This window comes from Globicephala melas, chromosome 4, assembly GCF_963455315.2.
Source record: "Globicephala melas chromosome 4, mGloMel1.2, whole genome shotgun sequence".
Lineage (NCBI taxonomy): Eukaryota > Metazoa > Chordata > Mammalia > Artiodactyla > Delphinidae > Globicephala > Globicephala melas.
In genome coordinates this window covers 1040091-1067500 of record NC_083317.1, presented here as the reverse complement: position 1 = coordinate 1067500, position 27410 = coordinate 1040091, and the positions used below count along the sequence as shown (strand labels likewise).

The 27410-nt window shown below is 57.2% G+C and overlaps 1 protein-coding gene across 4 annotated transcripts in view; it reads left to right on the top strand.

Annotated features, from left to right (window-relative positions):
* COL18A1 (collagen type XVIII alpha 1 chain) overlaps window positions 1-27410 on the top strand; it is a 97557-nt gene that overhangs the window by 35061 nt on the left and 35086 nt on the right. For 3 of the 4 annotated variants that reach the window (XM_060297685.2, XM_030835623.3, XM_060297686.2), the window contains one exon: window positions 24365-24912. In XM_060297685.2, coding sequence (XP_060153668.1) covers window positions 24365-24912 — 548 coding nt within the window. Of the gene's footprint in view, window positions 1-13468; window positions 14871-24364; window positions 24913-27410 lie in introns of those variants that run through there. The other variant, XM_070045405.1, reaches the window with a different exon arrangement.

Sequence of the window (27410 nt, the reverse complement as noted above, 5' to 3'; positions counted from 1 at the left end):
CAAACCCTCAATCTCAGGAACAATCAAATAAATGCAAATTAAGTAGCATTTGGGGTTGTGTGGTTTGAGAAAGGTGACACGGTCTCCCTTCGTTCTTTTTTAAACAGCTTTATGTAGCCGTAATTCACATGCCATACATTCACGAACTTAAAGTGTACGATTCAGCAGTTTCTAGCGTGTTCAGAGATGTGCGCCACCATCACCACAGTCAACTTTAGAACGTCTCTATCACTTCAGAAAGAAGCCTTGAACTTGGCCACGTGCAGCAACGTGGATGGACTTGGAGGGCGTTACGCTGAGTGAAGTAAGTCAGACAGAGAAGGACAAATACTGCGTGATTTCCCTTATATGTGGGATTTAAAAAATGTGACAGACTAGTGACTGTAACAAAAAAAAGCAGACCCACAGATATAGAGAACAAAGTCGTGGTCACCAGTGGGGAGAGGGAAGGGAGGAGGGGCAAGATCGGGGTAGAGGCTTAAGAGGTACAAACTATTAGGTATAAGAGAAGCCGTAAGGATATATTGTACAACACAGGGGTACAGCCAAGAGTTTGTGACTGAATGGAGGACAACCTTTAAAACTGGATCACTGTATTGTACGCCTGTGACTTATATGATATTACACATCAACTATACTTCAGTAAAAGAAAGAAACCTTTTAGCTGTTACCACTTCCAGCCCTGACCAGTCACTAACCTACTTTCTATAGATTTCCCTGTTCTATTTCATGTAAATGGCATCACCTGTATGTGACCTTTTGTGTGTGCCTTCTTTCACTCGAACGTCATGTGTTCAAGCTTCATCCATGTGGTGGCGTGTCAGGACCTCAGTCCTTTTGGTGGCTGAGTCACACTCCAAAGTGTGGATGGACCCCCTTGTGTATCTGTTCGCCAGCCGGGGAACACTTGTATCGTTCCACCTTTTGGCTGAAGTGAATAGTGCTGCTGTAAACATTAGTGTAAAGATTTTGTGTGGACGTATGCTTTCATTTCTCTCGGTGTGTATCTAGAGTGGAATTTCTGGGGCACAAGGTATCTTTGCTTAATCGTTCAAGGAACTGCCACACTATTTTCCAAAGCGTCTGCCGCATCTTACACTCCGGCCAGGAGAGGATGAGGGCTGTGATTTCCCCACATCTTGCCAGCACTTGTGATTACGTTTTTGATTCTAGCCATCTTAGTGGGTGTGAAGTGTATCTCATTGTGGTTTCCATTTGATTTTCCCAGATGACTGGTGTTATTAAGCATCTTTTCATGCGCCCGTTGGCCATTTGTATGTCTTGTTTTTGAGATGTGGACTACTTTTAAAGTCTTTATTGAATTTGTTACAGTATTGATTCTGTTTTGGTTTTCTGGCCTCGAGGCATGTGGGATCTTAGCTTCCCAACCAGGGATCGAACCTGCACCCCCTGCATTGGAAGGCGAAGTCGTAACCACTGGACCGCCAGGGAGGTCCCCATTTGTATGTCTTCAGTGGAGAAATGTCTCTTCAGATTCTTTGCCAGTTTAAAAAAATTGGGTTGTCTTCTTATTGTTGGGTTGCAGGAGTTCTTTCCATATTCTGGATACACATCTCTTATTGGGTGTGTGATTTGCAGATATTTTCTTCCATTCTGTGGGTTGTCTTTTCACTTTCCTGTGTCCTGTGAAGCACAAAAGTTTTCAGTTTTGTTGAAGTCCAATTGATCTATGTTTTTTCTCTTGTTGCTCAGACTTCTGGTGTCATATCTAAGAGTCCTTTGCCAAATCCTCGGTCATGAAGATTTATTCTATGTTTTCTACTAAGAGTTTTATAGTTTTAGTTCTTATATTTAGGTCTTTGATCCATTTGAAGCTAATTTTTGTATATGGTGTGAGGTAAGGGTTTAACTGCCTTCTTTTCCCTGTGGCTGTCCAGTTGTCCCAGCATCATTTGTTGAAAATACTATTCTTTCCCCACTGAATAGTTTGGGCAACCTTGTGGAAAGTCAGTTGACCATAGATGCGTGAGTTTATTTCAGCTCGCAATTCTGTTTCACGCATCTGTCTGCCTGTCTTTGTTCCAGTACCTGCTGCCTTGGTCACTTAGCATTATAAAAGGTTTGAAGTAGGGAAACGTGATTCCTCCAGTTCTGTTCTAACCCTACACAATGTTCGAACCCAATACTGTGAACAACTGTATTTTAACAAATTATATAACTTAGGTGAAATGAACAAGTTCCTAGAAAGACACAAACTACTGAAATTCAATAAGAAGTAGACTATTTGAATATATCTGTAACAAATGAAGAGATCGAATTAGTAATCCCAAAACTTCCATAAAGAAAAGACCAGCTTCACTGCTGAATTTTACCAAACATTTAAAGAAGAATTAAAACCAGTTCTTCACAAACTCTTTCAAACGATAAGAGATGGGGGAACATTTCCCAGCTCATTTTATGAGGTCAGTATTACCTGGATACCAAAACCATACAGATATCACAAACACAAAAAACTACAGTCCAACGTTTCTTACAACACAAAAAATTCTTAAAATCCTAGCAAACCAAATTCAGCCACATAGAAAAAGAATTATACATCATCACCCAGTGGGCTTTATCCCAGGAATGCAAGTTTGGTTTAATGTCTGAAAATTAATGTAATACATCACATCAACAGAATAAAAAATAAAAATCACATGATCATCTCAGTAGACACAGAAAAGGCATAGAGAAAATCCAACACCCTTTCGTGATAAGAACATTAAAAAAACTAGGAAAAAAAGGGAACTTCCTCAAGCCAATGAAAGGCATCTCGAAAAACTCATACCTAACATCGAACTTACTGGTGAGAGGCTGGACGCTCCCCCCAAGATTGGGGACAAGACAAGAACACCTGCTCTCACCACTTCTATTCAGTGTTGTACTCTGTTCACAGATGACATGATCTTATATGTGTGAAGTCCTAAGGAATCTGCTAAAAATCTGTTACAACTAACAAATTCAGCAAGGTTGTAGGATACGAGATCAATATAAAAACACCAATTGTATTTCTCAATAACTTGCAACGAACAATCCAAAAATGAAATTGAGAAAAAATTCCATTTACAAAAGCATCAAAAAGAGTAAAATATTTAGGAATAAATTTAACAAAGAAGTGCAAAATGTATACTCTGAAAACTTAAAAAAACAACTTAGAGAGAAATTAAGGAAAAACATCCCGTGTTCACGAATTGGAAGACTTCACATCGTTAAGACGGCATCACTCCCGCAAACAACCTCCGGCCACTACAGCTCCTACCCGATCCCAGCTGATGTCTTTGTAGGAATTGGCAAACCGATCCTAATATCCATATGGAATTTCAAGGCACCCAGAATAAGACTCTTGAAAAAAGAAGAGCAAAGTAGAGGAACCCCTTGGTTCTTTTTTTTTTTTATACATCTTTATTGGAGTATAATTGCTTTACAATGGTGTGTTAGTTTCTGCTTTATAACAAAGTGAATCAGTTATACATATACTTATGTTCCCATATCTCTTCCCTCTTGCGTCTCCCTCCCTCCCACCCTCCCTATCCCACCCCTCTAGGTGGTCACAAAGCACCGAGCTGATCTCCCTGTGCTATGCGGCTGCTTCCCACTAGCTATCTACCTTACGTTTGGTAGTGTATATATGTCCATGCCTCTCTCTCACTTTGTCACAGCTTACCCTTCCCCCTCCCCGTATCCTCAAGTCCATTCTCTAGTAGGTCTGTGTCTTTATTCCTGTCCTGCCCCTAGGTTCTTCATGACATTTTTTTTTCTTAAATTCCATATATATGTGTTAGCATACGGTATTTGTCTTTCTCTTTCTGCCTTACTTCACTCTGTATGACAGACTCTAGGTCTATCCACCTCATTACAAATAGCTCAATTTCGTTTCTTTTTATGGCTGAGTAATATTCCATTGTATATATGTGCCACATCTTCTTTATCCATTCATCCGATGATGGGCACTTAGGTTGTTTCCATCTCCTGGCTATTGTAAACAGAGCTGCAATGAACATTTTGGTACATGACTCTTTGAATTATGGTTTTCTCAGGGTATATGCCCAGTAGTGGGATTGCTGGGTCATATGGTAGTTCTATTTGTAGTTTTTTAAGGAACCTCCATACTGTTCTCCATAGTGGCTGTACCAATTCACATTCCCTCCAGCAGTGCAAGAGGGTTCCCTTTTCTCCACACCCTCTCCAGCATTTATTGTTTCTAGAGTTTTTGATGATGGCCATTCTGACCGGTGTGAGATGATAGCTCACTGTAGTTTTGATTTGCATTTCTCTAATGATTAATGATGTTGAGCATCCTTTCATGTGTTTGTTGGCACTCTGTATGTCTTCTTTGGAGAAATGTCTATTTAGGTCTTCTGCCCATTTTTGGATTGGGTTGTTTGTTTTTTTGTTATTGAGCTGCATGAGCTGCTTGTAAATTTTGGAGATTAATCCTTTGTCAGTTGCTTCATTTGCAAATATTTTCTCCCATTCTGAGGGTTGTCTTTTGGTCTTGTTTATGGTTCCTTTGCTGTGCAAAAGCTTTGCAGTTTCATTAGGTCCCATTTGTTTATTTTTGTGTTTATTTCCATTTCTCTAGGAGGTGGGTCAAAAAGGACCTTGCTGTGATTTATGTCATAGAGTGTCCTGCCTATGTTTTCCTCTAAGAGTTTGATAGTGTCTGGCCTTACATTTAGGTCTTTACTCCATTCTGAGCTTATTTTTGTGTATGGCGTTGGGGAGTGATCTAATCTCGTACTTTTCCATGTGCCTGTCCAGCTTTCCCAGCACCACTTACTGAAGAGGCTGTCCTTCCTCCACTGTACATTCCTGCCTCCTTTATCAAAGGTAAGGCGACCACATGTGCGTGCTTATCCCTGGTTCTTAAAGGAGTGTTTAGAGCCTGTGAACGCATCTGCTTTGCCTTGGGGTGTAGCTTGGATGATTCCCGTAGAGTCTAAAGCCTGACTGGGAGAAACACGTTCAGATCTTTGTTTTGTGAACGTGAACCTAAATGACGCCAAGTGAGAGAAGTCGGCGACTTTGCCGCCCGCCGGGCGCTCAGGGAAGGCAGGAGCCGCTCCCAGCCGCGTGGCGACCCGCCAGGGCCTTTTGAAGTCTCGGCAGGGGTAACACCCACGCGTGGCCCCAGGGACGGGACGTGCCTGGAAAGCAGTTCTTACCACCCTCTGCTGCGTCACCTGCCTTTCCAGAGACAAAGCTGGTGGAGAGAGTGTTCCAGGCGGACACAGGAGGAGAGCTTTACTCTCCCCATGAACTTTTCTCATGGGAACGTTTCAGACCTGCAGAAAAGTCGAAGGACAGTGTGGGGTTTGCTCACGTACTTCCTTCATCGCGGTTCCCCTTGGTCTCCTGGTCTGGCCCTGTCTGTACCCAGGGCCGTGCACACCTGCACACCGTGTCCACGTGTGCATCCACACTCACATCCCCGTGCAGGTGCACACGCTCGTTGGGGACGTGGGCGCGGCATCTTGCCCTGTGGCCTGCTGTCCGTGGGCGCCTCCTGTCCAGTTGTCCTCTATCACACAGGCCACATTCAAGGGTCCTCCAGGTCCCAATGACGGCCTTTATGAAGCTGGCCCCGTCTCTGCCCGGCGGCCCCGGAGCATCTAGGAACCGCGCGGCACTTGGTGGCCGTGACCCCTCAGCCTGTTAGCTTAGAGCCGCCCCTTCCTCCTTACGCTTCCTAACGTGGCCGTTTCTGGAGAGTCCGGGCGCTGTCCCGCGAAGCGCGCTGTCTGACTTGTCCATCCCGCGAAGCGCGCTGTCTGACTTGTCCAGCTGTTTCCTCGTGTTTGGATTAGGGCTTTGGCTGTGCACCCTGGACAGGCAACCGCGTGTGCTCCGCGTGGCCTTCCCTTGGGACGTGGGAGGGCGTGCGTGTCTGGTGGTCACCGGGTGGCCCCGGGGAGGTGCCTTTTCCCCAAGATGTGTCAACGTCTTGAGAATCTCTGCTCCCAGCCACCTTTCACCTCCACTGCCGACCCCTCCAGCCGGGGGTCTCCACCTGCCACGCTCGCCTCCCAAGGGGCCGGCTCTGTGGGGGTCGGAGGGTCCCCTGTGTTCTGTCACCCCAGACCAGTGGTGGGGTTGTGGGAACAGTGTGCCCAGCTGAGTACGGGGCGATGCTTGGTGTTGATCTGGGAACCAGAGGGCTCCTGTTGGCTCCGCTGTTACCATAGAGGAATCTGGGTTTGGGCTGGGACAGCCTCCTTCCCACCAGGCAGCACCTCCCCTGCCTGCTCAGCCCAGGCAGCGGGGCCTCGGCCCTCGCGGGAGCTGGGGGCTCCGCTGAGGGCATGCACCTGGCGACCTGAACCCGGGTCTCCACTTTCCCACACTGGGATGAAGTGGGTTAAAGGACACCTGAGGGCAGAGGAGGGGGGCTGGACAGCCTGGTGGTTAAAGATTAGACGGTGTTGCAAGGTCCCCGCTGTCCACGGTCCTCCTGTCTGTGTGCTCGGCTCTCACTGGCGATGTGGCCAGGCGGGTCCTCGGGTGACCGACACCCGAGGGGAGGGGAGGCACCCGTGGGCCTTGACCTGTAGCCCCGGCTGCCCGGCCACCTCGTGCCGCTTAATCTTCACAGCAACCTGAGGGCGGACAGTGGCCACAAGGAGAGGCCCGGCCAGCGCGGGAACCTGGCCAGCGGTCCGCATAGAGCTTGTCGTCAGCAGGCCCAGCAGCAGGGCCTTCAATGGGCATCTTAGGAGCTGTGGCCTTTATCACTGTGGCTCAAAAAAGTCACCATGAAACACAGGGTTGGGGCAGAACGTTTGGACACTTTGGGCAATTATAAACAGAAAGATGAGAAGGTGTGTTCCATTCTGGAAGGGCTGTAAACGTGCCCACAACGTATGGGTCTTTTTCTTTTTAATTTTTAAATATTTATTTATTTATTTTTGGCTGCGTTGGGTCTTTGTTGCTGCACACGGGCTTTCTCTAGTTGCGGTGAGCGGGGGCAACTGTTCCTTGTGGTGCGTGGGCTTCTCATAGCGGTGGCTTCTCTTGTTGCGGAGCACGGGCTCTAGGTGCACGGGCTTCAGTAGTTGTGGAGCACAGGCTCTAGAGCGCAGGCTCAGTAGTTGTGGCGCACGGGCTTAGTTGCTCTGTGGTACGTGGGGTCTTCCCGGACTAGGGCTCGAACCCATGTCCCCTGCATTGGCAGGCGGATTCTTAACCACTGCGCCACCAGGGAAGTCCCCACAATGTACGGGTCTTTACTGGACGTGCTGCCGCCCTGGGGGCTGTCCCCAGCACTGGATGTTGGGACTGGTTTCCCAGCCCTGCTCCTTGGAGGCCGGCCAGCTCCTCGCAGGCCCACGCGTCTTGAATGGTCTCTAGTACCTGGTCCTCGAGGGAGGAGCAGGAGAGGTGACCCTGGGCGACCTGAGGAGGGGTCCCTGCAGGACACTGCTGGCCTGGGGAGCGTGGGGGGGGGGATGGTCTGAGGGATGGGCTGAAGAGAGGAATCAGGGCCAGCCTTTGGGCCACATGTGGGCAGCCGCAGGCAGACCACCCGGAGGGGCCCAGGAGAGACCCCGCCGTGGGCCCAGGACGGCTGAGGCCCCAGCGGCAGCGTCCCTGAGCCCCGGGCAGACAAGGCCGTGCTCTGACCTCACAGCCCGAAGCCTCAGGCCTGGACACGCTCCGCTTTGTTTCTCGCATTGGCTCTGCGCACATGTGGGTGTTTCGTGCTTTTGAAAAAATGAAAATAAAAGACCACATTTCTCAGGAATCCAACCAGAAGGGCCACACAGAACAAACCCTGGCACAGCGCAGGGCGGGGCCGGAGGCTGGCCGGTCTCCCAGCAGCAGGAGGGCAGAACCTTCTGGAAGTTGTGGGTGCTGGGTCCTCTCAGAAGGGGTGGCTGGCCCCCCCCCCCCGGTGCTTGTAGGGGGAGTGATCCTGAGCCAGAGAGACCGTCTGATGAGGCCGGCGCCTGGGTCCCCGCGGGGAGGCCGAGGCAGGCGTTTGAGGGAGTGACTTAGACATTTGCGGCTTTGGGACGTCATTCTAACAAGAACGTGCAAACACTGGCTAACAAGTTAGCAAGTCCTAACCCCCGTCACCGGGTAGCGCAGACCCCAGGGGGTGGTCGGCAAACCCCGGCCTGGCGGGCCTTTCCTGCAGCCTCCCCGGCGTCCAGGAACCCAGAGACAATAGCGTGCACGGGAGTGAGTGGACGCGTGTGGGCACAGACCCAAGACGTGTGCACACGTGTGTGTACACAGACATGCACATGCACGCACACAGAGACGTAATCACACGCCCATCAGAGAGACACAAACACACGCCTATAGACGCACATGCTCCCGTGTACCTGGCAAGCCCTGGGGTGAATTAACAACGGTGCAGGTGTTCGCTGGTTTGGGCCACAAGGCGCTGTGTGTGTCGTGGGTGGAGGAGAGAGGGGGGCCTTTCAGGAAGTCGGCGTGGGAGGAGTGAGGGCGTGAGGGGAGAAGGGGCATCGGGAATCCACCCAAAGCTTTGCTAGGGGTCACCTGGCACCTACAAGGCATCTACAGGAGTTCTGGCCAGTTCATTCCCAAGAAAGAGAAAGCTCCTTGTTATTGCCGGTGCCACCCGCATGTCTCCTCTGAGTACAGAATTCTCTTCTATAATTTAAATTACCCTTGTTGTGTTGGATAGTATCCAGGAGGCTTCAGACAGAAATCCGATGTCCTCCAGGGGAGTTTTCAGCCACCAGAGACAGTTCTGCAGGCATGGGGAAGGCTGGGTGGGAGGAGGAACCCACCCACGCAGGAGAACTTGCCTTAAGTCAGGACACAGCATGAAATGTGAGAACAGGTGGACACCAGGTTAACAAAGAACAGAAGCTACCACACCATCGAGGAGCGGGGCGTCGTCACCAAGGAAGGATCCAAGGCAAGAACAGCGAGCCCTGTCTGGGAGCCACAGGACAGCAAGTGTAGGGGATGGGGTCTTGAGGGATGTGTAAGAGTTTGCCAGATGGAGACCACAGCAGCAGTTGTGCTGTCATTGGCTTTTGGTCCTGGACCTGGTGAATTCCCAGCTCACCAGGAATTCCTGGATCCCGGTTGTTCCTGAACTGGATGCTGGGGGCCCAGGGCTCCTTGCACGGGCAGGACTTGCCGTGGGTCCTCAGAGGATGGCCCTCTGGGCAGCTTTGGGCTTTCTCCCTTCTGGGCACCTGTGTGTGGTCAGAGGGTCCTCCAGGGGGCCGCTCTGGGAGCTTAGGTCAATGCATGCATCTTCTCGGATGTATCTCAGGCTTCCCCAGAGGCCATCCCACCTGGGTGCTGAGCTGCTGCCTGCTTCCGAGTTTCGAGCCTAGCTGGCTGGTGGCGGGCAGTGGCGAGCCCACGCGTGGGTCTGTGGACATCGAGGCCACTCCTTGGTGGGGAGGTGCCCTCAGGGTCCTCCAGGGCCAGGTAGATGCTCAGACTCCTGGAACCCTCGTGGCCAAGCTTGGCTGGAGGGCCCGGGACAGAGCTCAGCTCCTGTGGGGGAGAGCCAGTCCTCAGGGCAGAGGGCCCCACGGGAGGTGGCTTCTCGGCCAGGGTCCCACCAGGGGCCTGCCCAGCATGGAGTCACTGCATGCAGGGAGCCCCCGCGATGGCTTCCAAGGGGCTGGCATCTCAGGCCACCGACACCAGTGCCCAGGTTACCGGGGATGACTAGAGAGTCACCAAAGGTCATAGGAGCCCAGGAAGCCTTTAGACGTTGCTGGGCACCCTGTGGTCAGCTGGACGGCCCTTTGCCGGCTGTTCTCATAAGTGAAACCTGAAGGGAGACCACAGACCCTTGAGGGCAACAAAGGGGTCCCAGGATGCTCTGGGCTGCACGGGGGCCCACCCGTCTGCACATGCTGGCTGGCGGGGGGGTGCGATTCGGGGCTGGTTTGTTTCCTGAGCTCCCCGTGAAGTAACTGAGGACACGGCCTCCGTGCTCCTTGTGGGGAGCGGCGGGGAACCCTGGGCAGGGCACACAGGGTGGGTGGTCCACCTCAGCCCCGAGGCGATGGGGCGAGTGCCCTTGAGACCTGGGCCTCTGCTCTCTAATCTGGCCTGAGGAGCCGCAGGGAAGCTAGCCAAGTCCCCGCCAGGAAGGAGGCTGGGACCCGGGAAACAGGGCCCCCGGGCTGCTCCGGTGGAGGGCTGGGAGGGCCAGAGGAGGCTGTGCTCCGAGTTCTGATTGGGCAGCGCCGAGGCACCAGGAAACTTCTCAGATTGCACGGAAATGCCTCTGTGATACCCCGAGGGTGGGCAGAGGGAGGAAAGGCCAGGTCACCGCTGGGGGCTGGGTGAGGGGATATTGGGCTGGACGCGCCCCCCTGTGCACCCCTCAGCGTCTCGTCTGACCCCTCTCCCTCTAGGGCATGAGGATGAATGGGTGGGGGAGCGACCAGGGGCCGAGGGACCACTCTGTACACGATGGGGGGGCCACCTTCCCCCGGGGGCCTGGGGTCGTTCCTCAGCACAGCGCTTGTGACGATTCTGAGGCGGGCTGAGGGCTCTCTGGGCCTGGCCTTGGAGAACAAAGTGCTTTCAGAAACGTGGCACCTGACCCAGAGGGATTTGTGTTTCAGTCATCAGATGGTTTCCCTCGAAACCCATTTTCCCCTCCTTCTCCATCCCCACGAGTGACAGGGAGATTATCCAACCTCTACAACGAGCACAGACTCCATAGGGACCAGTGCTGACAGGACCCTGTGCATGGATGGACCGGAGCCCCGTGTGTCCCTGAGGGGCTGGGCCCAGGCGGGGGGCCTGTTGCAGCCACAGTCTGCTGGGGGAGCCCGGTCTACACCTCAGGCTTTCTGAATGCTGCAGTGTCCGTGTGAGTGTGCATGTGAGCGTGTGCACATGTGGGGCTACGCACGTGTGTGTGCACGTGCACGTATGTGCACACGTGCATGCGAGCCTGTGCACGCGTGGGCACGCGTGTGCAGGGAGCCTCACGGACCAGCACCTCGGCAGGCTGCTTCCTGATGGGAGCCGAGTCCTGGGGCAGAGCTGTGCTGACGTTTTCCAGAGAAGGTGGACGTGTGACGTTCTAGGAGTGCCGGGGCGTGACCGCGGTCTCCAGAAGGTGGGCAGGAAGGGTGAGGTCTGGAGCGGGGAGGGTGGGGGCTGCCCACTGGATGGTGGTGTGTCGCTCAGTGCAGTGGGGTCACAGCTACCATCCCCCTTTGCCCCGCGGTTCCGCGTTCCTGGCTCTCCCAGGAAGCGTGAATTGAGCGAGTGAATGCAGGGCTGGGGGCTGGCGAGTGGCCCCCAGGGAGTAACTGAGGGCACGGGGCCATCGGGGGGGACAAGGGCAGCCCCACCGTGTTGGGCTCAGGGGCTCTGCCTCAAAAGGGCCCAGAGTCCCTCTCCAGAACGTGCTTGGAGCAGGGGAAGGGCCTTTGGAATATCTGTCCTGAGATTTTCCAGAGACTTTTAGGCATAAAATCACATCAGCGGCATAACTAGCAAGAGACTGTTCTTGAGGCGTTTCTAAGAACTCTGGGGTGGAGGGTGCAACCCAGATTTGGCTTACGGGGTGCCCCCGCCTTTCGAGAGGGGACCCGCTGTTCAGCTGTCCTGAAACGTGTGTTCTGGTCCCAAGCGGCCCAGCTCGTCGATGGCACCCTGGGCATCCTGGGCCGGGGTCCCTGCCACAGGCTGGAGAGGACGGGGTTCCGAGGGGACTCAGACAGAAGGCGTGGCTGGCACGCAGGGCACGCGTGGGGTCTAGCGTGGAACGTGTGGTGAGACCCGTGCGTGTGTGTGTGGATGTGTGAGGGTGCATGTGACGATGTGAGCCTGCAGGAGGGAACACGTGTGTTTGCATAAGCGAGTGTCGGGCGTGTGCGGGCGCGTGTGGGCACGTGTAGAGACCGCCTGCATTCCACTCGGCATCCCCCTCTCCTGGGCTGTGGCCCAGAGCCTCTGGTCTCCGGGCCCAGGTTCCTCGCCACACGGTGTGCCTGCTACAGTGAAGGCTGAGCTGGGTCCCCGCCTGCTCGGGCAGGCGCCAGGTGGGGAGGAGCAGCTAGCCTCCAGGTCAGACACCTGCACAGGCTGTGAGTCCCAGGCAAGGCTGCTCCCCGTGCCCAGGTCTTCTCCCCAAACCCCGGAGAGGCGCTGGCAGGACTTCAGGCCACGGGGCAGCATCCCATAGTGTTTTGGACAGAGGGATGGTGTCGTCTGAAGTTTTATGAAGGGAAGGAGTCGGGGCTCGGTGGGAAGAGTCCAGCTGCAGGCCTGCCTGGCTAACCTGGCTTCCGGAGAGGTCCGCAGAGTGGGACACCCCCGGAAGGGGCGCCCAGTGATGTCTGGAGGAGGCTGGCGCCCGGGGGCTGCGTGAAGGGCTTATCCCCCAGTCACCCACCCTGCACACGGGCTGAGCTCTGAGGTGTGGGAGTGGCAGGGGGGACCTCTGTCTGTCTGTCTACCGTTGGTCTCACCGAGTCCCTAATCTTCCTCTGCCTTTCGTCGCTTCCCAACTGCTGTGCTCTGCCCCTTTGGAGCAATTCTCAGGGGTTCATCAGCAGCTCCCCCAGGCCTCAGCTAAGCGCTGATGAGAAGTCGGACACTGGCAGGGTCAGCCGGGGAGCGCGGTACCAGCCCGTCAGACAGAGGGCCGGTGTGTTTGAGCAGGTTTTAAGAGCGAAAGCTGAAAAGAGGCCGTGCTCTCTGGCGAGGTGGAGGGAGGGCGGCCGGCGTCTGCGGGGGGACAGAGCTGGGCAGGCTGCGGAACAGGTGACCTGAACAGAGGCCCTGGGGACCAAACGCTGCCATCTCAGGGCAGCAGCTGCGGCAGAAGGATGGACTCACAGTGAAGCCAGTGGTTTCTAAGCTCCAGCTTTGCCCCAGAGCCGTGGCTTGAGGCCAGGCTTCCAGGCTGTTCTCAGTCAGAGAAACTCCAGTGCAGAGCATTGTGGGCACGGGGGCCAGGGGCTGTACCCCGGCATCCTGAGGCTCCCAGCCACGCGCAGGACGGACGCCCCGAGGACCTGTGCCTGGTGCTCTCTCTTGGGTCTGGGCTCTGCAGGCTGCAGGGCGAGGAGGAGGGTCCTTCCCAAAGCTCCAGTGCACCCAGGAGCGCCCCCCCACCGGGGGACCGCGGTGTGCCGGCCCGGAGCCCACTGTGCCCACGCTCCGGAGCAGGGACTCGGCGGCAGTCTGGGAGGGCCCGGGGAGGGAGCTGGGAAGTCGTCTGACTTCTCTGTCAGTGCCCCTTGGCCTCTGGTGGAGTCTGCGGCTGCTTAAAGGAGGTGTGAGGCGTTTTCCAGGGGGCCTGTCACTTTGGGTAGAGGCGCACATCTGTCCGTTTCCCTCCTTGAGAGCCCTTGAGAGCGGGAGGTAGGAGGGGGAGCCGCCTGGATGCCTGAACGGGGAGCTGGCTGCGGGCCCGGGGGCGGGAGGTGGGGGCGGGCTGGCCCCGCCTCTGGACAGCAGAGGCCGCCCGCTGCTCTGCGGTGCACACAGCCTGATGGCTCCGGACCCCAGCGGCCGCCGCGGCCACTGTGGCCTGCTGCTGCTGCTTGCATGCTGCCTCGCGCCCACCCGGGCTGACCTGATGTCCTGGCTGTGGTCCGCTAACACTGCCGGGTCCACGGTCACACTGGCCTCTAAGCCCCCGGGCAGCTCACCTGTGCAGCCCACAGAGGACACCTCACCTGTGCGGCCCACAGAGGACACCACCACGCACGTGGCCCCCCAGGATGACCCCACCCAGCAGTGGAAAGCCCTTGCCAGCCCCGAGCCGCCTCTGGAGAGGCCGGAGGTGGGCCAGGGCCAGGCCCCCACTGTCCCCTCGGCGGCCTCCACTGCGAGCCCAGACACAAAGGAGGAGAACATTGCTGGCGTCGGAGCCAAGATCCTGAACGTGGCTCTGGGCATCCGGAGCTTCGTCCAGCTGTGGGACGACACCACCCCCACCACGAGCTCTGCCAGGGCGGGGACGCCAGGCCCCGAGAACCCCACGGACCCCCTCACCACCCCTGGACCCTCCAGGGGCCCCCAGGACGACTGGACCACTCCCTGGCTGAGCACCGGGGCCCCGAGCTCTCCGGACACCCAGAGGACCGAGGCCGGCACCCAGCCGCCGCCCTCCCAGCCGCCGCCCTCCCCGGACAGGCCCCGGGCCCTGCTCGGGGAGCCTGCGGTACCACCGCCATCCCCAGGTAGAGCTTCTCTGTCCTCCGCGTGGGCCGGGGCCCCTCCCCAGGGAAGCCAGCCGCCCCCGGGGTGGCCCCAGGAGCTGGACAGCAAGGGCCTCTTGCCCGCGGCAGCCCGTCCCGGCCAGCAGCACCGACGCCCTGATGACCGCACGCGCACGCCTCCTCCGCTTGCCCTGGTGACGGGCTCCCCGGGAGTGCACGCTGCCCCCTGGGCTCTCTCCTCTGAGCCCTCCGCCAAGCTGTCTCACGCCGCACTCTTGGCTCTAAGTGGGGACAGGGGTGCTTGGGTTCCCCACGTGGCTAACCCTGTGGGGCCTGGTCTCGCTGACAGCTCCGCACTGCTGGGCGCTGCCGGCCGCTGCCTGCCCCTGCTGCCCTCCCTGGCGCTCTGCGGCCACCTGGGCATCGGGCGCTTCTGGCTGCCCAACCACCTCCACCACGCGAGCGGCGAGGAGGTGCAGGCCGCGGCCCGGGCCTGGGGGGCGCTCCTGCAGACCCACTGTCACCGCTTCCTGGCCCGGTTCTTCTGCCTGCTGCTGGCCCCCCCCTGTGGCCCCGGCGCCCTGCCCGGCCCGCCGCCCTGCCGCCAGTTCTGCGAGGCCCTGGAGGATGCGTGCTGGAGCCGCCTGGACGGGCGCGGGCTGCCGTTCCCCTGCGCCTCGCTCCCAGCCCGCGAGGACGGGCGCTGCGTGTTCATTGGGCCGCCTGCAGGTAACGGCCGGCCCGCCACCCGCCTTCTGTCGGTCCGGCTGGGCGAGCGCCCTCGGGAGGCTGGACGGCGTGCACTGCTTCCTTTGGGGGGCAGGCTGAGAGGCGTGCTCAAGACCAGAGGTTCTGTGCGTGACGGCAGGTTCCCCACGCTCTGAGGTCGCCTGCCACACACCTGTCGCGGAGGGGGAACCAAGGCACAGGACGGCGACGGGACTTCCCACCGAATTCTGCCCACGGCTCCCAGCCACTGTGCCCAGCCTGCACGGTCGAGGGGGCGGAAGGGACGGGGGGCTTGCAGCTCTTAAGGTCGACAGGTCTTGACCATCTAGCGACCAGTGAGTCTGAGGGGCTCACGGGGGTCCCCCAGCCGGTCCGTGAGCTCCAGAGCCCCTCCACCCCAGGGCAGCAAAAGGGCCACTCCCTCCTGGGGGCCACGTCCCCCCACATGGACTCGCCCCATCACCACGTGGCTGGTAGGAGAGAGGGATGGGCCGCCGCAGCCTCCTAGGGCCCACCAGCTGCCTCTGCGTCCTTGGTGTGGCTGGGCCCCTGAGCGGAGCCTGCTCCCCGTTCGCACTTGCGGGCCCATCCGTGCCCTGCTGTGTGTGTACTGCTAACCGCCCCCCTGCGACCGTGGTGCCGTGGGGAGCAGCCTCGACCCACTCATTGGTCTCTGAAGTCATTGGGCTTTGGAGCTGGGCCAGTGGGGGTGGGCCGCCTGCACTGGACCCCGAGAGGGGGTGTCAGTCTGCTGGGCCCCTGAGGGATGTGCATGGGCGATTCCCTGGCCAGGCCTGGGATGCAGTGAGGAGGTGGCTGCCGGTGCCCGGGCCACAGCAGGACAGGAACAAGCGCCCATGACGGTGGTGCCCACCCCAAGGAAGAAGAAAGCAAGGGCTGGGAGGAGAGGGAGGTGGGACCGTGGCCTCTGCAGACAGACGGATGGGGACGCTGCTCGAGGGGGGCGGTGGCTGAGCCCCGCGTGTGAGCAGGGTGGCCAGGAGGGTGTCCGAGGAGCAGCCCGGGCGGGGTCCTCTCTGGGAGGGCCTGGCGCATGAGGAGCCCACGGGCCCTGTGGCTGTCCCTGAGGGCGGGGCCGAGGGCGGGGGCAGGGGCCTGGCCCGCCTGTTGGCACGGAGGGCATCGACCTCACGCCGAGGGAGGGGGCTGCAGCGAGCTGCGTGCTCCCTCACCCTCCACGCCGTCAGTGCCCCCAGTACACCTGACACCGGGCCAGCCCGGGCCCCTCCAGAGTCTGTGCCGCGTCTCCCAGCCAGCCTTGCCCTGTCCCCAACCACGCGCGTGGGGCAGGGGCAGCACCGCAGGGAGGTGTCCTGCCAGGAGGGCCCCTGGTGCCACGCAAAGGCCCACCTCCACGGGGCAGGGGCAGGGAGCGGGGAAGGCCAGGCCTGTCCGCTCAGAGCCCTGGGCACACGTCCCGCTGCTGGGCCCAGGTCCCCTTTGGCTTGGGGGTTCAGCCACAGTGGGCCCGGGGCGGGGGCTGGTGCAGGACGGGCCTCGCGCTGGCAGGGCCCGGGCAGGGCTGTGCGGGGTGTGGGATTCCCCTGATTGCAGCTGGCCCGGTCTGTGGAGCGGCCTCGGGGACTTCTCTCTGGGCGTGGGCACACATTGGCAGGGCCGCGGCCTGAGGCCGTGTTCAGAGCAGAAGCCTGCGGGATTCTTCCGTCAGCCGCTCGGACGTCCACCACACCAGGGACCCTGCTGGCTGTGGCCTGGCCGGGGGTGTCCCACGGGGCCAGGGCTGGAGTGCCCTTGCCCTCCTCTGCCCGCTGCCAGTCCCTTGGGCCAGGCCTGTGTGCAGTGGGGGGAGGGGCAGGCGGGGGCGGGGGCCTGGCCGGGGAGGGCGGCCCTGGGGTGAAACTGGCTCTGGCCGAGTGAGGCCCTGGGCTGCTTGTGCCGGCCGTGGGGCGGGGTGGGCGAGGCCCGAGCCGCGGGTGCCGCCTCCTTCCCAGGCCCCAGCAGAGCTGCCCGCAGGCCCCCCCCCCACAGTACCACCACTTGCGTCCCTGCTCTCCAGTGTGTCCTGCAGGGCGGTGGCGGACCCCAGGACAGACGGGCACCCTCGCCTCACGGTGGCCGGTGGGGCGTGGACGGGTGCACAGCAGCCTGAGGCCGCGGCCCTGTCCAGCCCATCGCAGCGCCTCCCCCTGGACCTGCTTCCTCCCTGGCGCCGGCTCGCGGCTGGGGGGATGCGCGGCCAGCGGTGTGGGGCTCGGGGAGGTGGTCGGGAGGGACCCCCGTGCGGGGCCCCCAGCACCGTGTGGCCAGGAGGGGAGGGGAGGGCGGCTGTCGCCGCCAAGGCCCCGCCAGCTCCGTCGGCGTCTGCGGTCAGGCCGTGCGTGTCCCGGCCCCTCCCCTCCCCTCCCCTCCCCTCCCTGTGGCGCCGTGGGGAGAGCGCACTGTTCGGGAGGGTCTCTTGTCCCTTAGGCCCCAGAGATTGGGGAGTGAGGCCTCCACACAGGGACGGGTGGGGCAGTGTCCGTCCCAGGTCCTCCCGGGTCTCTGCTGGGTGGGCCAGCAGGTGGGCGGGTTGACCCCTGAGAGCGAGGACGGAGCTGGGGTTGGGGAGAGGGCGCCTGGGGTGTCGGGGGAGGCCCCACTGGAAGGGGCAGGTTCTGCAGGTGAGCGGCCTCAGTCCCGAGGAGGGAGAGTGCAGAGTGGCCATTGCTCAGAGCGGGCCGTCCTCCTGCCACCATGCACGTGCTGGCCCAGGACCGCCTGCACCTGCCTCTCTCGTCCCTGAGGGCCACCCTGCTCTCATCGCGTCCTCCGCTGCTTCTCCCCTGTGTTAGGTCTTCATCCCAGAGCTAGTCGTGAACACGTTCATCAATTACGGGCCTCACAAGGGAGGGCCAGACACAGCTCCCTGTGCGGGGCGTCTCTGTGGATTTGCACACGTGTGGTGTGTGAGTGGCCACCAAGACAAAGGACCACAAACTCAGGGGCTCGTCAACACTAGTGTGTCACCTTTGGGGTCGGGAGTCTGAAGTCAGTGTCTCTGGGCCAGAAGCAAGGTGCCTGCCGCGCTGCGCTCCTTCTGGGGCTCCAGGGAAGGTTCGGCTTGTCTTCTCCAGCTTCTGGAGGCAGCCTGCGTTCCTTGTCTCTCGGCGCCCCTCCACCTTCAAAGCCAGTGGTACCACCAGCCCTTCTCGGGCTGCGCCTCTCTGGCTCTCTGCCCTGGCTGGGAGAGGTTCTCTGCTCAGCTCGTGGTTAGATTGGCTGGTCTCATCCCAAGGGCCGTCACCGTAACCACACCGGCAAAGTCCCCTTTGCCGAGTGCAGCGACAGCTCACAGGTTCCAGGCGTTGTGGGACAGACACCTCTGGGGCCCATTATCCTGCTGCCATAGCGTGTGCGTGCACGTGTGTGCACCCACACATACTCGTGAGTCCTGCTTTGTGGACGTGGGATCACGTTCTGTGCACCTGAAAGTCTCCTCTTCCTGCACAGGGTCTGGGAAGCCTCCCTGTGTCGCTGGAAGGCCAGTGGCCCCGCTCAGCCTCCCGATCTCTTTGTTCCTCGATTGTTCAAGTCTGTGTTAATGACTGGCGGCCCGAGAGCCCCTGTGCATCCCAGCTTTGGGTGCTGGGTAACACGCCTCACTTGGAATGCATAGCATTCTTCAAAGACGCCTCGGATGCCCTTGGGCACTTTCTCTCCTAGATCATCAGAAACATTCCCCGAGGCTATGGTTGGTCATGGTGGACGTGTGCGCAGATCTGAACGTTGTAAACCTGTCGGCACATCCACCGGGACTTGGGTCACCTCTCCATTTGTTTAGGATGCTTCCCAGTCCTGCATGTTTCTGAGATGTTTGTTCTCCGTGGGTTTTCTCTGTGATGCTGAGATGAGGTTCCCCAACCCCACAGCTGTCTGGACTTGGTGACCACTGCCATGTGTGAGGAAGGGACGGGATGGACTTTCTTTAGACACGTGATCAGGTTGTCTTACTGAGGTGGTTATGTCCCATCTTAACGGGAGGGTGGGGCAGGAGAGAGACCCAGGGTCTGCATCGTGAATGAGGACTTCCTCCCCTTTCTGCCACGCATCCTGGGTGCGCGGGGTGGTACCGGGCTCATCACGTCTCGGTGGACTGTCAAAATTACCATCCCCTTTGTCCCACTTCATGCCTTTCCTCTTGAGTTCTGTTTTGTCTGATAATATAGTAGGGCTGCGATATTTACTTACTTTTTATCATTTGCCTAATTTTTTTAACAGACTTGTTTTTAGAGCAGTTTTAGGCTCATAGCAAACTTGAGAGGAAGGTCCAGAGAGTTCCCCACTGTCAACACCCCCACCCAGCGGTACATTTGTTGTTATTGGTGAACCTGCCCTGGCATATCGCAATCGCCCGGAGTCCAAAGTTCAGGGTTCACTCAGTGTTATATGTTCCGTCGTGCGTTTGACAAATGTAAATGGCATGTATCCACCATTATAGTATCACAAAGGGTATTTTCACTGCGCTGCGAATCTTCTGCACCCCACCTGTTCGTCCCTCCTCCCCGACCCCTGGCGGCCACTGATCTTTTTACTGTCTCCACAGTTGTGCCTTCTCCGGAACGTCATATGGCTGGAATCATACAGCCTGTAGCCTTTTCAGATTGGCTTCTTTCACTTAGGAACATGCATTCAAGTTTCCTGCATGGCTTTTCTTGACTTGATAGCTCATTTCTCTTTAGCTCTGAACACTATTCCACTGTCTGGATGGGCCACAGTCTGTGTGTTCACCTGCTGAAGGACAGCGTGGTTGCTTCCAGGTTTTGTCAGCTGTGGAAAAGCTGCTGTAAATACCCGCAGGCAGGTTTCTGTGTGGACGTAAGTCTTCAGCTCCTTTAGGTAAATACCAAGGAAAGCGATTGCTGGATCCTATGGTAAGAGTCTGTTTAGTTTTGTAAGAAACCGCCAGACTGTCTTCCCAAGCAGCCACCCATCTGCGTTCCCACCAGCGGTGATGAGGGTTCCTGTTGCTCCACAGCCTCGTCAGCACTTGGTGTTGTCTATATTCCAGATTTTGGCCATTCTGATAGGTGTATAGTGATATCTCATTGTTATTTTATTTTTATATATATATTTTTTGGCCGAGCCACGTGGCTTGTGGGATCTTAGTTCCCCAACCAGGGACTGAACCCGTGCCCTCGGCAGTGAAAGTGCTGCGTCCTGACCGCTGGACCGCCAGGGAAGTCCCTCGTTGTTTCAACTTGCGTTTTCCTGATGACAGCTGATGTGGAGCATATTTGCAGGTCCTTAACTGCCATCTGTGTGTCTGCTTTGCTGAAGCGTCTGTTCAGGTCTTTCGTCCATTTCTTAATCAGGCTGTTCATTTTCTCATTGTTGAGTTTCAAGTGTTCTTTATATATTTTGAATAACAGTCCTTTATCTGATGCGTGTTTTGCAATTTTTTCTCCCAGTCTGTGGCTTGTCTTCTCGTTGTCGTAACTGTGTCTTTTGGAGCACAGAAGTCCAGCTTGTCAGTTCTTCCATGAATTGTGCCTTTGGTGTTGTATCTAAAAAGTCATTGCCAAAGCCAAGCTCATCAAGAGTTTCTCCCATGTTATCTTCTAGGAGTTTGGCATTTTACATTTAGGTCTGTGATCCATCGTGAGTATTTTTTTTTTTTTTTGCATGTGATGTCCAGTTGTTCTAGCACCATTTGTTGAAAAGACTATCTTTCCCCCATTGTATTGCCTTTGATTTTTTTTATTAAAGATGAGTTGACTGTATTTATGTGGGTCTATTTCTGGGCTTTCTGTTCGGTTCCGTTGATCTGTTTGTCTCTCTTGCACCAATACCACAGTGTCTTGATTCCCGTAGCTTATAATAAGTCTTAAAGGCAGACACTGTCAGTCCTCCAAATTTGTTCTTCTCCTTCAGTAGTGTGTTGGTCTTTTCCCTCCCTGTATAAACTTCAGAACTGACTTGTTTATAGCCCCAAAATAACTTGCTGGGATTTTCATTAGGATTGCACTGAATCTATAGCAAATTGGGAAGAACTGATATCTTGACAGCATTGAGTCTTCCTATCCATGAACATGGGATATCTCTGAATTCATTTAGTTCTCCTTTGATTTCTTTTGTCGGAGTTTTGTAGCTTTTCTCATGTAGACCTTGTACACATATATGTCATACTTATACCTGGTATAAATATAAATATTTCATCTTGGGGGTGCTAGTGTAAATGATACTGTGTTTTTAATTTCAAACTCCACTTGTTCATTGCTGGTATATAGAAAATGGTTGACTGTTGTACATTAATCTTATACCCTACAAACTTGCCATTATCAGTGGTTCCAGGAGTATTTTTTGGGTAATTGTTTTGGGTTTTCTACATTTTGATTTTCATGTCATCTGCAGATTGATAGTTTTATTTCTTCCTTTCCAATCTGTGTGCTTCTGTTTCCTTTTCTGGTCTTATGGCGTTAGCTATTATGGTGAAAAGGAGTGGTGAGAGGGGGCATCCTTGCCTTGTACCTGGTTTTAGTGGGGAAGCTTCAAGTTTCTCACTGTTAAGTATACCATTAGGTATGATGTTCACTGTAGGTTTTTAGTAGATAGTCTACCAACTTGAGGAAGTTCACCTTTATTCCTAGTTTACTAAGAGTTTTTATCGTAACGTGCGTTGGATTTTATAAGATGCTCTTCCTGCATCTAGCGATAGGACCGTGTGATTTTTCTTAATTCTGTTGATGTGATGGATTCCATTAAGTGATCTTCAAATGTTGAGCCAACCTTAAGTACCTGGGCTAAATCCCACTTGGTCCTGGCTGGCCTGTTTGCTGAAAGGGAAACTGTCTTCAACTAGCAAGTCCCCGATTCCTTGATCTGAAGCGAGTGCGGCAGACCAGAGGGCCCTGGCTTATGTAGGTGCCACCCACTGTGTTCCCAGGAAGGCGTACCTCTGAGCTCCCAGGGCTTGGCTTGGGCACTCGCTTTCTGGAGAGATACTGGTTCCCTTCCCGAGACAGCTGGGCCAGCGCCTCAGGCCAGCACCTCCAGCACAGCAGCTGCCAGATCTGCAGGGAGGTGTGGCCACATCCCCCGCCCAGGACGCCTGTAACTGGAGAACGGAGCAGTGATCTTAGGGCTGTGGCATTCGGAGGCCTACTCCCGATGGGAACCATGGAGAATTTCATGGAGAGGAAATGGGAGAACTTTGGAAAGGAACTGCTCATGCATCTCTGGGGTCCCTGGGCTGTCTCTATAACACGCTATTGTCTTCCAGCCCGGGACGTCCACGGCTGCTGCATCTTGTGTTCTCAATTAATCTGGAAAAGTTCTAGCTGCCTGGGAGGAAGGGCGCTGTGGGGCACATCCATGTTTAACTTTGAGGGCAGCTGAGTTGGGACACTGGGGCCACTGGCACTCAGGCTGGTGAGGGTCCTGTTTCCTAATCTTAGAGCATCTCCCCGAGTGGACACTTGGGCCCTGGGCACTTCTGATACAAAGGGACCCATATAGCAGCCGCCGTCTGGCTGGACGGCAGTGTCTGTCTCTGAGCAGGAAGTGACTGCTGGCCTCCCAGAGCCCAGGGTATTGGGGAGACCCCCTGCCCCTGTGAGGGGGGCGTTTACCCTGGGCAGGCGCGAGGCCAGGCCTCATTCCGTGGATGCTGCTGTCTGCACTGCCCTGGCTGTTCCCCACTTCTCATCTGCATAGGGGTCTTACCTGCAAGGGGCAGGGTGAGGCTGAGGGGGAGCCCACATTGTGGGGAGTCGGGGCCACACAGAGACGCCGCTATCTGGGAGGGGCCAGCCCGGCGGGTGCCCAAAGCCCTGGTCTTCGTGTGGGCACCTCTTCTCTTCTCTTTTCATATTTTGTTCTCAGGGTGCTATGTGAAAGGCACGGCTTGTCTTAGGAAGTTGGGGTCCAGCTTTTCTTCCCTCTGCTTTGTCCCAGGAAGTCCTGGGTCGGCCTGACCCTGCACTCGGGGGCCAGAGTCCAGGCGCCCACCACACACTGACGCACGGACGCAGCCATGCTGTCACCTGCACACATGGTCGCGTGCACACTGGGGGGCTCATCTGCGCCTTGGTCGGGACACCCACACGCCAGCAGCCGCTCCTCAGGAGAGCGTCTCCCCGTGGACCTCATTTTGGAGGCAGACCGCGCTGATTACGGGGGTCTTCTTTTTTTTTTTTTTTGAGGTACGCGGGCCTCTCACTGTTGTGGCCTCTCCCATTGCGGAGCACAGGCTCTGGACGCGCAGGCTCAGCGGCCATGGCTCATGGGCCCAGCCGCTCCGCGGCAGGTGGGGTCTTCCCGGACCGGGACACGAACCCGTGTCCCCTGCATCGGCAGGCGGACTCTCAACCACTACGCCACCAGGGAAGCCCTACGGGGGGTCTTGAGAGAAAAGGCCTTGGGGGGGGCCCTTGGCCAGACCACGGCCCCCAAGTCCCCACTCTGCCCAGCCGTGTGGGCGTTCAGGGAAGCCACTGGTGAACCGGCCTCTCCTCGCAATGGTGTTTCCCCCTCCTGGGGTGGCCAGTGACCACATCCCCTGTACAGAGAGGTGGGCCTTGCCGCCCCCAGCCCTGGACACCCCCGGTCCCAGCAATCATCAGTCCAGGCCACTAGTGGCCCCTACACGCCCAGGAAGCAGCAGTGTCCCTGCTGTACCCACGGCTCGGGCGGGTCCAGGCGCCGTGGCCATGTCCCAGCCTGGGCCTGTGCCGCCGAGTGGGCTCCTTTTGGTGGGGGGGTCGCTGACCACACGAGGAGGCGGAGGGACGAAAGCCCGCGGGGTAACTGAGAGGATGGGTGGAGCGGTGTGGGGCTGAGAGTGTGGCGGTCGGTGAGGGAGGAGGCCAGGGTGGTCCATCAGGCAGCCCTGTCCCGGTCGGGCGGTCGTGTGTGGCGCCTGGTGTGGACACTGGGCAGTGAGGAGCCCCCGAAGCAGCCACCAGCTGGGAGGACCCCCAGCAACCTGGGAGGTGGGGGCGGAGTTTGCGGTACCAAGTGTGAGCAGACTTGGAGACCACAGCTAAGAAGGGCCCCCCAAGAAACGCGGCCCCTTTTACGGCCTCCCTTCCTAGGAGTGTAACTCGTTTCCGGGACGTTCCTAGTGTAGACGCAGCTCAGGGCACCCCCTGTGTGCATCTCTTTCTTTTTTGTAACGTTTCGATGTCTTGAAGTTACACCAGTGTCTGGGGTGGGTGAGGGTACCTTGACCAGCGTCTGCTGCGTTCCTCCTGTGGTTCCAGTGTGGGAACAGGGGCGGGCTCAAGCCCTCGGCACCTGGCAGTGGCTCCGTGTGCTAACGGGGGACAGGGTCCCCAGCGGGCAGTGCCCCTGCCCCTCCCACCACGCTAATTTGGGAGGGTCTCTGCGCCCCACTTGGAAGCAGCGAGCCTGTGGGGGCGGGCGTGGCGCCTGGACGGGCAGGTGGCTGTCGTGCCCCGCTGGCGGTCGGGAGGCCGGCCGGGCCTCGGTTTCCCTGGGGGTGCGCGGCCTCACTGCTGTCTTTCTCTCCACAGAGAGCCAGGTCATGGAGGTGGGGCTCCAGCCGCTGCTCGGGGAGCCCCTGCCGCGGCAGGTGGCCCTGGTGCACGACCCCGACATGGGGCCCGCCTACGAGTTCGGCGCAGACGTGGGTGGTGACGGCTGGGCGGCCCGGAGCCTCCTGCCCAGCACGTTCTTCCAGCACTTCTCCCTGCTGGTGCACGTGCGGCCGGCCTCAGCGCGCGCGGGCGTGCTCTTCGCGGTCACGGACGCGGCGCAGGCGGTGGTCCTGGTGGGCCTGAAGCTGGCGGCGGCGCGCGGGGCGTGGCAGCAGGTGCAGCTGCTCTACACCGAGCCCGGTGCCGCCCGCACTCACACGGCCGCCAGCTTCACGCTGCCCACGCTGGACGGTCGCTGGACGCGCCTGGCCATCGCCGTGGACGGCGCACATGCCGCGCTCTTCGTGGACTGCAAGGAGGTCCAGCGCCAGCCCCTGGCGCGCTCCCCACGCGGCCTGCAGCTGGAGCCCGACGCCCGCCTCTTCGTGGCCCAGGCCGGCCGAGCAGACCCTGACAAGTTCCAGGTAACCGCGATGGCCGCCCGCACCGGGGCAGGGGGCAGGCTGGGGATGGGGACGATGGTTGCTCCCACTTGCTGCGGCAGGGGCTCCGGGGACAGGAAAACCTCGGGGGAGCAGGCCCTTGGTCCACCCAGCTCCCCCTGGGCTTTATTCCCCTGCTGCTCTGGGACGGCCTTCTTCACTGGATACCCACGTCTGCCACCGTCAGGGGCCCCACCCCATGTGTGCATATGTGTGTCTGCACGTGGGTGTGGTGCTCCCCCCATCAGTGAGCGGGGGCTTTGTCCAGGCCCAGCAGCAGACCGCACACAGTGAAAATGAAGAATTTCAAGACGGCAGTGGAGCGCTGAGTGTGGGCCAGGCGGTTCATGCCACGCACCAACATTCATTGTGCTGGTTATTATTTTTGCCAAACTGTGCAGTGGCCCCATGGCCGGTGAGCCCAGGGCAGGCCTCCGCTTCAGAGCAGCGTGGGCAGAACTTCCCCAGCGGTGACCGGCATGTGGCGCTCTCTACCGTGTCCCCAGGGAAGCCCCCTCCCCCAGGCCTGGCCCTGGCCTTCACTTCTGGGGGGAGGCAGATCCCAGATCCTAGTGGGGTCTTTCTCCTGGGCCCTCGGCCCTCGCAGTTCTTGGAACCTTTAGCTGGAGCCCGCCTCCTGGAAGCAGTGCGTGGGCACCCCCAGCAGGCACTGACCCACGAGTCCCTGAATTCTAACATTGCAGCCACTCTGCAGCTGGCCCGCCCCGCCCGGTGGTCCAGACAGGGGTCCCTGTGTGTGCTGATGGGGGATGTGTCCCCAGGGGACAGAAAGTTAATTATTGCCCAGACAAAGGCTGCTTGGTTAAAGTTGTTCTAAGTCCTGGTGACTCGGTTCTGAAAGCTGACCTTTCACCTTTGGCAGGAACTCTCACCCATGGGGTCTGGGAGCCAGCAGGACTTTGATACCAAACTGGGCCTCTTCGTGTTTTCATGTTGATCCTCAAACTTGTTTAACTGGAGAGAAGTTGGAGAGAGCCGTTCCATCTAGGGAGGGGCGGTGTGGGCTGGCGAGTCGTGAGATTTCCCACGCTTTTCCAGACGGAAATCTCTCCCATAAGTTCCATGTTTCTTTAACACTTTAAAAGAAAAGTTGCTCCTGTGCTGGTGGGGATGGGTTGCCTGTCTCACGGTGCTAACAGAGGTCACCACCTTCCTGCATCGAGGACAGCCAGAGGGGCTCACCAGGCTGGGGTCGTCTGTGCAAAACACACTTGCCAGTTAGATACGTAGGCAAACAGTGTCTGGGTGTTTTAATTTGCATTTCCTAGTTGTGAGTGAAAACAAACTTTAATGTTTCCCGTGTTTACTGGATACTTGTATTTCTTCTCGTGACTAGCCCGTTTATGTCCTTTGCATTTTTGTTTTAATGGCTTCCGTTGTTTCTTATTGGTTCATATGAACTCTTTATGTATGTAAGACACTGATCATTTGTTTTATACACTGCAGATTTTATTTCCCAGTTTTTCATTTGCCTTTTCACCTAGTCATTCTTTTTAACCATTGGGATATTTAAAGTGTTTATGTGGTTAAATCTGGCCTGGAATAGACACCCAGAAAAATCTTTGAAGATTAGAGAGACAGAAGCAGAGGGCACTGTCCGGCTCTGTCTGGAGCCCTGCTTACCAGGGTTAGGGTGCTGCCCCTCCCCCTGCCGTAACATGCCACTTCCAGCTGGGTCCAGTGTGGAGTGGCTTCTCTGTCCCCTCGGACTCCAGTTCCAGGAATCTCTCTCTGGGAGTTTGATCAGACTCCAGCCAAGTGAGAGGTGAAGCGTGTTGTCTGGGGGGAGGAGTAGACAAGACGGGTTTAGGACAGGGTTTGTCAGCCTTTCTGAATTCAGACTCCTGGGGAAACATCACTCACACGTGTGACTGCGAAGACTTGGCCCGGATGAGCACAGAGCTTCGGGTGCGGAATGAGCCAGGGTGTCCCCCCCGATGGTCTCCGGAGCAGGGTGCTCAGCCCCTCGCCGACCACCCAGCACTCAGCACGGCCCCCCTCCTGAGGTCCTTGCAGACCCTTTGTTCTTTTCTCCCGTCACAAATATTAGGAACGTCCTTGGTCTTTCACGTTCATTCTTATTCTTGAGCTTATGTTGTAATAAATATTTCTTGGGAAATCCCCAATTCCACCCAGTTGTTGCAACATTCTGCTTAAAATGTTACTTCCAATTCTTTTTCGGTGGTTATTGACCTCATTCTTTTTTTTTTTTTTTAACTATTTCAAACACTATGTAGTTGAATTTTCGCGACTTAATTTCTCTTTGTTGAAAGTGTTCCTGTTTTCTCATTCCCGTTGGCTTTTCTCTTTATGAAGCCACCTTCCTCTTTACCCCGGTTTCTGTTGAGGTTTAGTCATCTGTTTTTTCAGACCTCCTGGGACCCTCGTCTGAAACTGGTACTGGGCCAGGGCAAGACTGTGCTTGGGAACAAGAGACACGGCCCAGCTGTGCACCTCGT